This window comes from Melanostigma gelatinosum (genome assembly GCF_949748355.1).
Source record: "Melanostigma gelatinosum genome assembly, chromosome: 9".
In the NCBI taxonomy this organism is placed as follows: Eukaryota; Metazoa; Chordata; class Actinopteri; order Perciformes; family Zoarcidae; genus Melanostigma; species Melanostigma gelatinosum.
Genome location: NC_136642.1, coordinates 10,196,371 through 10,207,409, shown reverse-complemented (window position 1 = coordinate 10,207,409; position 11,039 = coordinate 10,196,371). Strand labels below are relative to the sequence as shown.

The window sequence follows — 11,039 nt, the reverse complement described above, 5'->3', positions numbered from 1 at the left end:
TGTGCCCTTCATTTCCACAACTTTCAAATTGTAGAACCACAAAAATGTGGCACTAACATATATCACATTTGCTAATATATATTTGCTTCTACAAGATCTGTAAACTCATAAGTTGACAGTATCGACTACAAGTTCAGGATGCAGCGACTGTACACTTGTCAAGTTTACATATCTTAAAGTTTACTACTGCAAAATGACCCGTCGTAATACCCTGAACCTCAACGGTATTTACACATATTTATGAGGTCTTACTTCAATGAAAATAATTAGTTCCCCGAAGTTAACTTATTTCACATAGTTTTTCTTTCTGAACCTGAAGTAGGATAATACATAAAGAAATGTTACTGCCCAAAGGTCTCATAAACACAGTTTGGGACACTTTTATTGCATCTGACAGATATTGTTTTGTAGAAGTGTACCGCTGGGGAGAATAGTGCAATTTATTTAGCTGACACAGGCAGAAAACTGATCAGAAAACAGTGTAGCTGTTGGTTTCCCCGTATCCTGCTTCCTGCAGGTACTTCTCAATGCTAACTGTCCCCGACACCTTGAGGACTTTGTCGGAGGCATTTTTCTCTCCTGAGAGGATCTTGCGGCTCACCTCAGCCAGAGAGGGTCGGTCTTGATCTTTCCAATGACAGCAACCCTTAATGACCGAGTACCTGAGAGATTTACAGCACATTTGTTGAAGAGGGAATCTGCAGTACTTCAGGTTTCGTGTCATGTAGGGCATGCAGTGGGTACTTACAGCGTGTTGGAACAGTTTGAAGGTTTTTTCAGACTTTTCCCTCGTTGATGAAACTGCAGAAGCTCATGAACTGAGATTTCTGCAAATGGCGCTTCACCTGGGGAGAAAAGAGCAAATGTCAGTAGGAGGGGCGCTATGGTATCAATATATTTACTCTTACAATGCCATATCAATATATATTATGTTGTATTGTAACTTTTCTGGGAAATCAATAGAGGCGCTGTTTATTGGTGGGGTTTTTTTGGCTAAAAGAAATACACATTACAGAAATCATATTAAAATCTAATATTTCAATAAAGTAGTCCTGTTAATGGGTTTGCATCAGCTACAAAACAGAGATACTGTATTAAAGTGAGAGGTTGTTTTTCATTTATGACTTATGTTGAGTTAAAATACAACTTACCCATTGTTGCCATTTCATACAGTAAGATGCCAAATGACCAGCTAGAGAGGAACACACGGACACAAATAATGGTTACACTCTTAATAATATTCTCAGCATTATATAAATAATGTGTTTTTTATGCTGCTGCAGCATCTGTGTTGGAGGATGTAAACAAACAGGAGAGCTCACATGTCGCTGCTCTGGCTGGCGGGTTTCCTGGCTAGCAGCTCTGGTGCCTGCCATTTCTTCATACTGGGATCGTCTTTCTGCGTGGCTCCCTGGTTCTTCCTTGTGTAGACCCCATGCAGGCCCCAAAGCTTGGCAGTGGAGTCCTTGGTGACCAGTACGCTGCGGGCACGAATGTTTCCGTGGAGAAGGTCTTTGTTGTGAAGGAACTCCTGATTGTCCAATAAAACATGGGGCATCTCAGGATTAAACACATAAACCTGCACAGTACCTGCACAAACCTGCACAAAAATGTAAATGTCCTCCGGAAACCTCAGAAACTGCTTTAGATAGTATGTGTATTGCTGGGATAAATCCAGTGATTTAAAGCATAGAGAGATATTTAAAAAGTTAGTGGATTAAAGCAGTTTAATTTGGGGTTGACGGAATTGTTTTTTCAGCCATGCTCGTGGCTCTAGAGATGTCTCTTGGTCTGTCGGTGTGTTGGTCCACCACTTAGGGTTTTAACTTAAAGCGCAGCTGTGTGAAGGTACAGCCTCCAGATCTGCCAGCATTGCTACATAGAGGTTGTTCTCAGATTTCCACAAAGTAAAGAGACAATGAAAATTGTATTTGAGTCATATTTGGGATTGTGCGGTGGGTGCATGATAAGATGAAGGATTATTAGAGGGAAACCCTGCCAACAAGCAGGATGCTGAGAGAGTCAGGACAGGGTTAGTGTGTGTCAGTGATTTTAAAGTCACATTTATGGTGAAGACATGTTTGTTAGCATACTGACCAGTGCTGAGGCCACCTGTTTAGCCATGTTAAATATTCGTCTCTCAGTCATCTCACATGGAGGATCCACGTGTTGCTGAAATGATAAAACACAAAGAGACGTTTAAATGCTTGTTTCTTTTTTTTTTTGCATTAAATGTGTATGGTTTGATGTTTGAAGTGAGGTAACACACATGGCAGCAGAATACTCTGTAAAAAAAAAACATACCTCTCTGCATCGCCACAGGAAGCTGAGCAGGTCTCTGTTCTCCATCTCTTCCATAACTGTAACCAGAGGAGCTCGAAGTGAGACCACACCGAGAAGCTCTGGCAGGAAGGGATGTGGCCCCAGCTGGGCCAGGAAGGAGGCAAAGCCCAGGAAGCTGTGTCTTTCTGTGTCATCAGCGGTGTCTGGAAAGGTCACGAACGAGAGGGAGAGGAGATTAAAAGAGGAACACTGCAGTTACAGAAACCATGTCCTGAAAATCAAATGAGACAATTAGGGGCCTCCATTAAATAAATGTTTCACTATCTCACCATTTAGAACTCGCAGCACCACATTCCTGTTTTCCATTCGGGCCCTGTAGAGGGACACAGAGGTGTTGGGCCGCAGGGAGAAGGCAACAGGCAGAGGGGTGACCAGGTTGAAGGACTCAGGCAGCCTCTGACGGGGAAACTCCCTGGGCTGGACGATGGGAGTGAAAATGGGCATGAGGGGCTCCAGTGGGGGGCTGGCTGGGAGGGAGGGTGGTGGTTGGGAGGGTGGGAGGGAGAGTGTGGCCACAGACCTGGAGGGGGTTTTAGAGGCGTACATGCTCGGTTGGTTGAAGGTGGAGTAGCTACTGGGCATGTCCAGAGCGATGCTCTCATGCTCCAGGACATTGATACCCGGTGGAGCTATGGATGGAGAGTTAAGGAGAGACAAGGGACAAATTATCATTAGAGATAAGTGCGAGGATTTACATGAAAGTAGGTAAATAGAAGTATTAATCTTCATCATCTCCTTGCTTTATTAAAAAACGCAAATGCTGCTCTGCGGTTTAATGTTTACAAATGAAGGAATAATTACTCCACAACTGATTGACATTGTAGTTGGAAACATTGATTCCAAGAATATGGATCAGTGGTGAAAAATGAATAAAACAGTCAAATTTGTGTGCCCCAGAGCGGCCACATGAAAAGTAAAATTTAGCCATAGATAACGATAGCCTAATAGAAAATGGTTCAGGAAAGAAATCACTTTCAAATGATTCTGTAGCAAATGTATGCATAAAATGCAGAAAAAATCAACCGTGTCTCGTAACTACATCACTTGGAAAATATAAAACACAAAAATACACATCTGGAATCAGCTTACTGTTTGCTGACAGTGTAGATTACATGTATTTTCTGTGATATTGTGATCTGTGATTTCCTTTATTTCGGCTTAAACAACGCTAACAAACTGGTATCTTTCCCAGTGTCTTACCATCGATGCCATGCAGCACTCTCCTGGAGGCCGGCTTTGAGGCCTGCGGACGAATACGATCGACTTTCTCTGGACAAAAGTGCATCAAGAAAATAAAGACCAGAGTGACCAGGAAGCCGGCCAGCAGCAAGACGGGCACAATGATCACCTCCTGCTCGTACAAACGGACCTCTGCAAGCAGGGCGGACACAAGGAAACACCAATCACTCAGCAAGTCAGATACAGTCATCTCAAAGTGTCGTGGCATGTTTCTCTGTGCTGGTATGTCGTCTGTTCATCTGTCTAGTCAAGGCCTCTAATGGGCAGAGTCTGTCTCTGCTGATGGAAAACTTACCACAGATAGTATCTCCATGCTGGCAGCGGAAGTCTGCCTCGGAAGACATTCTGCCAAATGTAAAAAAAGATATTTTTGAATTGACTTTTGTCCATTTCTCACACACAGTTCACACAGACATGCATTATATTCAGTAGGTTTCCAGTGCTTCTATATGCTTAACATTGTTATGTATTGGCTTTAGAATATTTGACAGAAACACACATAAAGTAGACAGTGGTCGTCCTGAAAGCGATTCATTCTCTGGGGCTGAATCTGTGAAGAGTAACATGACTCTTGGTGTCTAGTATGAGAAGGTGTCGGAGCGAACGTGTAACTGAGACCAGCAGCTACAGTTGTTGTCTCACTGTGTCAGAGGGAATGCCAAACTGTTTATTCCTGCCAACGACGACTGACAATCAGAATAAAGACTCTGCCACCTCACCGAATCTTCTTTTGTAACACAAATCTTCAAATGACTCTCCAATTGAAGAATCTCTACGCGGTATATCTGAATTGAGAGCAGCTTTCAATGCAGTGTATAGGAGCAGAGATTACACTGAAGCCACACCAGTGGAAATCTTCAACCACATGACCATCCTTTCACGTCACAACCCAGATCTCGAAACCAGTTCATCTGCATTTTTATGACCCATAATTGCTAGTGCTGTACTGCACACACAAAGGGAAAATATAAAAGAAGGCTTTGGCTTGTACACTCAAAACTGATCAAATATGTCACCATCATTAAAGAAAGACTGTAACCAGAGTATGATACGTGGTCTTTTGTTCGATCGATATTATGCATAGACATTCATTCACTCTACCTCAGATTAACAATCTATAACATGACATATAAAAACCTTACCTCAGCTCCTTCAGTTTTGTCTTATTTCCCAAAAATAAAATGTAAAATCCTGTTATTGCGTGCTCATGTTCCCCTCTTTCACACAGTCAGACAGGCTTCATACATCCTCCAGGCTGAATGTGTTGTCCGGGTTCAGCTGCTGCTCAGATCTTCATGATATTGTTTTTCTCAGGTGATTTGTCCGGCTCAGGGGATCAATGCGCTGCTCTCTGTTTGTCTAACGCCTTGTGTGTGTTTTCTTGACTCCACCCTCTTCACCTACAGCTTCTCCCTCTTCTCTTCTATTTACCTCTTCCTTCTTCCTCCTCTTTGTCACTCTCTGCATCACGCTGATATCAGGTTTTTCTTTCAGAGTTTGCTCGACCACATTCTGTCATAACAGCTTCTCTGAAGTCGACGTATGTCAGACTTCTGGCCCTGCCTTAATCCTCTTTGTTTGGGGAAACTGGTCCGGCCGCTCTTTGCCATTTTTAGGCCCTTTGTTTTGCATGTTGGGCTTTCATTGTACTGTAACTTGTGTGACAAGGTTCGCCTGCTCTGGAGTATTTCGTCAACAGTGACATAATGCTTTACTTTCAAGGGACAGTCATTAAATAAAGATACATTTTCCTGCATCATGAAAAATATATAAATAGTGTACTGTCAATTAGGACAATGCATTATTGCAGTAATGGAAGAAGCAGTCAAATCCTTTACTGAAGCAAAAGTATACAACAATGTTAGATTACCAGTTCACAAGTAAAAGTCCTGCATTCAAAATGAGAAATGAAACAAGACTGTCTTAGTATTCATTCTGCAGAAAATGGCTCATATATCATCATATATTACATTATTAGGTTGTTCATGCATCAATCATTTCACTGTAGCTGGTGGAGGTGGAGCTTTACGTCATACAACTGGGTAGTTCAGTCCAGTGGATCCCGACAGACAGTAGGGGTCACAAGGTAAATCTGAGGTGTCATAAAATAATTCATTGGATATAAAAAAATAAAATAAAATTCTTTAAACTATGCTCTTTTTTTAAAATATTGGATCATTTTATGTCTTTGAGCCTCGAACAGTTCTTTAAATGAAACCATCCGAGCAGATTAAATATGAGACAAAGAAAGTGACATGGTGCCCCAACTAGACACAGATTTTTTGCAAAGGCTAACAAGTCAAAAAGATTGGGAACCACAGGTTGAATATTAAGATAATGTATTGTATTTTATCAGCGTAGCGTGGGGTTGTTTTTAATGCAAAATGCTCATGTGAAAATAAACTACTGTGGCTGTCAAATAGACTTGAAATAAAAAGTGCAATATTCAACTCTAAAAGTATCAAGAAATGGAAATATTCAATTGCATTTACCTCAAACTTGTACACGTCTTGATAAAATGTGCTGGTTATTTTCCCAATTCTACATCATGATGACATATTACAGAAGTTAACTTGGGACGCAATTCAATAAAATCAAGTATATTAAAACAATTCCACTCCTATAAATATTTTGACTTAAAGTGGAAGTTTCTTATGAGACAGTCGGGAATCAGATCAAAGCAAATGTCCTTCAAAAACATATATTTATTTAAATTACAAAAACATTTATTTAAATTAATATCACACGGTGCGACAAAAACACCTCCTTTAAACGGCACTTTCTCAAATCGTTTCTTGTATTTAATGACACTGAAATACGCTTGCATTAATTGTATTTTTCACATTGAATGATTTCATCACATGAAACTATCCAGAGAGAGAGACTTTTCCTATTCCCTTTTCATATGAATGAGTGGAGTGGACTGAGAATCATTGATTGTTAATCTTTTCATGTTATGTGCATTTTTTGTAAATGTGTGACCCTCTGACCGGTCTTGCCTGTTCGCTTGGCTGCTCTCCTTGCAGGTGTGAAGGTGGGTGTGGCAGAGGGTCGTCAGCCGAGTGGCAACACCTGAGGCCATTAACAACACTGGCCCTGTGTGCCAGTGCACCGTGTAAAAACCCTCGTGATTCTCTATCTTGAATGCATCTCCTGTTTTTGGTCGTCCAGCCCGGTTTCTGACAAATGCAATTTACATACTAAGAAGAGAAAGAAAGGGAAGAAATATAATGGAGGCTGTAAATCTCAGACAAACAGTAGCAGGTTAGTGAGCAGTAGAGAGCAACTGCACACCTCTCCACCGCTTATTTCTATTTGTTAACCAGAATGAACTATTGTGATGTATTATTGATCGGATAGGCAGTAGTTGAGCTTCTCCATCTGATGGACTGACAATTGAAAAATCTAAGCTCCATGAAAAATATTAAACATTGAGTTGTTTGTTGCCATCTCATGCAAGGACACATTTAATATTTATTTCATAACAAAGGTTTTATCCAACCATTCATCCATAACCACATCCTGTATATCTTTGCAAGAGGGTAAAGTGTATCCCTGCTCTCACTGGGACTGAGGGTTACACCCACACAGCTCCTCCGTGCAAACAGTCATAAACAAATAAAACCATAAACTAACATTAAAACCTACGTAAATGCAATTTAGTTTCCAACCCACCTCATTAGCATGCATTTGTACTGCGGGAGGGAACCTGTACAGAAAGGCCTCCGCTCCATGTGGATGTAAACTCACTCGCTGTGAGGAAACTACTGAGCCAGAGATGGATTTATGATCAAAGTTACATTTATTTATTCAGTATGTTGGTTTAACTGCTTGATTTAAGAACAGCATTTAACAGCATAGTACAGTTGAGGCTGATGGGATCATCATGACCGGATTACAATTCATCCTGAGGGGGACGTGAATGTCTGCACTAAATGTCTTGGCTATCCATCATCCTGTTACTGATGCGTTTCACCACAACTACAAATGTCAACCTCATGGCGGCAGTGAAGCAACCGTCAGGGAAACACCAACATCACTCGGATTCATCCTGTTGGGACAATGAATGCTGATGACTGTCGTAGTTTTTGAGATATGCAAGTTGTGCGTTACATCATGCAACAAATACACAATTGCACCCTTTTCAAAAATGTACATTTGGATAACAAGATTATCATCTGGAAGCTGTCAATGTTCGTTTTACATAATTAACAGGATAAAGGTATCACATTATTTGCACTACCATTTGTTATTAAGGCCTAATGGAAAAAAACACTGCTTGGTTTTAGAGGGCACAGATCGTATGATATTTGAAGAATTAGAAGAAAACAAAGACTTTGTGAGCAGACCGGCAGCGTTTGATAGCAGCTTTGTATCTCACAGCTTGGCAGCTGATATGTCAGGCTGAGGTCCCAGCCACTTCTCCCCTGCAACAGAGAACAAAATGAGATTGGGGCAAAAATCTCAGACAGCTATGCAAAGTGTCATTTTAATCTTTCTATTGTCACTTTTGCACTACATGTGCTTGTCTTCGTGAAGGACAACAGTTTCCTCACCGATGCAGTGAGCCATGAGCTCAAATCTGTCAGATCCAAAAAATATCTCTGGCTTTCCATTTACGTGACACACCACAAGCGGGAAGCCAAATGCCTGGGAAGACACAACGGGACAGACTTTGGTCATTACATTGCAATGTCTCGTCTCTCGTCTCTGGATCTACAAGGAGACCTGAAGGACTACTGACCCCGTAATCAAGTGCATTCTGTGTTGCACTTTTCAGCTTCTCTTTGATCTCCTTTGAGGTGGACAGCTCCAGCGCTTCTTTAATCTCTCTCTCAGACAGTCCTGCTTTCATCGCTGCCTGCACAAAGAAAAAGAAATGTGACAACTCCAAACCGTGTTTCTTAATCTTCTCAAACACAAGCAGGCTGGATACGCTGGTACCTCAGACAATGATGCAGGTTCTGTGATGTCTTTGTCCTCACTCCAGATCCTTCTCCACAGCTCCCGGGACACCCGCTCCACCTGCTTGTCTCCACCCGTCTCCCTCTCTTGTACTGCCGTCACAAATCGCATCGCAGTCAAGGAGCCTAGGAGAAGAAAACAGAAGAAGACCTGAAACTCTCTGCAGCATTAGCTTTGATGAAATAGTACCACCGCGGTCTTGTGCAAGGCTGAATGAGAAACTTGATCCAGCCATGGTTTAATCAACACATATCACAGCACTGATCCCATCAGGTCCTGCTTGTAGGTACCTTTTTGGAACATGGCCTCAAAGGGGTCAGACGGAGCCTGCATGGGAACATTAAAATACTCCGACAAGCGGCGCAGGTCCTTGGTCATGGACTGGAATTTGTTTGGAACCAGACCCGGGGGCTTGTTTCCTGTCATGAAAGATAAGTATTGTATGAAACGTAACAGTACTGAATGTGTCCACACAAATAGGAGTAAAAGTCCTGTATTAAACATTTTACTCATTAGCATATTAGCATCAAAATAAGTACTAATTATTATTGGATATTTATTGATGCATTGTGTTTTACTTTAATGTTGCAGCTGTGTGCAAACTTGAATTACTTTATACTACTCGCCCTTTTATTATTTGAACCTTTAATATATTTATTTGCTGATTATACATTTAATCTGAATCTGCAAAGCATTAAATGTGGTGGAGTAATAAGTACTTTCTTTAATGAGGAATACACGTGTTCAGTAGCAGAAACTGTACCTCAAAGCTGCACTTCAGTACAGTACTCGAGTAAATGTACTTCGTTACTTTCCGCCACTGTTAAACTTACCCGACCCTTGCATGACACCACCCAGAAATGCAGGGCGCAGTTTGAGCTCTATGTTCCACACGTTTCTGTAGCGGCACATGATTTAGAAACACACAACACACCACGCTTTATTTATAACCAAGTCTGTGTCCGTGTTACTGAAGGTGACATCCAAAAGAAACGAACCTCAAAGCCAAGCCAGGAGTACGGAGAAACCACATCGTAGAACAACTCCACCACTTTCTTGGACGTCATCTTCGGGGTAGGCTTAGCTCGAGGTCAGTCGTTAACACGACTCGTCTCCTGTACTTGCAAAGCAGGTTTCAGCGCACCGCCCAGTGTGTCGAAGTTCAACTAATGCGACGCAGTGAAACCAGTAACGTTATGTCACAGATCTCGTCCACGGACATCACTGTCGCAGAATTAGCGACACGTGTTATTACCGTGTGTTGAATTATACGTAGCTTTGAGTTAACGTTAGCTTTAACAAGACACGGGGCCTATACGCAGGCAAAATATAAGACAAAAGATGGACCGAGAGCTACAAACGACACGGGTATAATCGGGGTATAATCGGGATTGATAAACCAAACAAACTACCGCATTGCTGCCCTCTTCTGGAGAAGCGATAGGGAGCGACTCATGTTCTTCTTCGCCTCCGTCTGGTTTCTTCTTCTTTGAATTTAATAGGCAACGTATTGGCTCATTACCGCCACCCACTGGACTGGAGTGTGGAGCAGTATCAGTATCACATGAGCTTTGAAACACGTTTCCCGAATACACTTGTTTCTTTGAGATAGTTTTCCAAATTAAAATCACAACCTCCTTTGTTACGTTTTACTGTTTTGTGTTATTGTCTGCATGTTTTGTTACACATATGTTTGTCTAGTTTGTCACCTTAAAAAAATAAGTAGATTATCAACACATTTTCAAGAAGTATTCCCAAGAATTAAGTACAACTTTGAGGTACTTATTGTACTTTGTACTATGGTTCATTTTTCATTCATATTTATCTATGTATTTAGAACATTTAACTACATTTATTTTGACAGCTTACTGGAGCTGAACTATTTACACAACAGCAATACTAATTCTCATTATGTCACGATTTATATTTTGCTGATGATACTTTTCTACTTTTACTTATGTGACATTTCAATGCAGACTGTTACTCAATGTATTTTTGTACAATATTTTTGCATATTCTTCCTCCTTCCTTCTGCTTCCTTTTAGGTTCAACATGTTTGTTTTTGAAATTGCCAACATCAACTGTATTTCTAATAATCATGTTTTACCTTATTGTTAAAATAATCATCATTCCTAATTTTAATCATTTTAACTTAATTTCCTCTGCTTTTCCCCAACTCTGTCTCCTCGCCACGTCATCTATTTACTTCTCTCATGTATTAAAGTAAAACAGTTTTATTGACAAGGAAAACACACAAAGTGTAAACTCAAAACATTTTTGTTATTTTCTGGTAGTTTTATATCTTTAATATTTCACTGATATACAATATTAGGTTTGTCATTAATGCTATGACATGCAGTAAAATAATTATATTCTCAGAAATACTATTTACTTTTACACTCTATTTACATTTAAGCCATCCTGCAGGATAATAAACTATGCAGCTAGCAATGTCTATATGTATATTAACATTTAAAATCTACAAATTCATA

General features: G+C 40.7%; 1 protein-coding gene across 1 annotated transcript; it reads right to left on the bottom strand.

The window, feature by feature from the left end:
* Nucleotides 1-90: 90 nt before the first annotated feature.
* Nucleotides 91-10,011, bottom strand: styk1b (serine/threonine/tyrosine kinase 1b). The gene is made up of 17 exons (XM_079276156.1): nucleotides 9,546-10,011; nucleotides 9,381-9,462; nucleotides 8,838-8,966; nucleotides 8,527-8,672; nucleotides 8,327-8,443; nucleotides 8,139-8,232; nucleotides 7,962-8,009; nucleotides 4,725-4,806; nucleotides 3,878-3,927; nucleotides 3,544-3,714; nucleotides 2,613-2,972; nucleotides 2,305-2,486; nucleotides 2,098-2,172; nucleotides 1,323-1,531; nucleotides 1,152-1,192; nucleotides 749-845; nucleotides 91-662 (listed from the first exon to the last, which is right to left on the bottom strand). The coding sequence occupies exons 1-17, from the start codon at nucleotides 9,612-9,614 to the stop codon at nucleotides 470-472; spliced, it is 2,145 nt and encodes a 714-aa protein (XP_079132282.1). The 5' UTR covers nucleotides 9,615-10,011; the 3' UTR covers nucleotides 91-469.
* Nucleotides 10,012-11,039: the final 1,028 nt, after the last annotated feature.

Coding starts and splice junctions, on each gene's coding strand:
- styk1b (XM_079276156.1), bottom strand. CDS start 9,614: ATGACGTCCAAGAAAGTGGTGGAGTTGTTCTACGATGTGGTTTCTCCG. Junction 2,173..2,304: donor TCCTGTGGCGATGCAGAGAG/GTATGTTTTTTT, acceptor TTATCATTTCAG/CAACACGTGGATCCTCCATG. Junction 663..748: donor TCAAACTGTTCCAACACGCT/GTAAGTACCCAC, acceptor TAAATCTCTCAG/GTACTCGGTCATTAAGGGTT.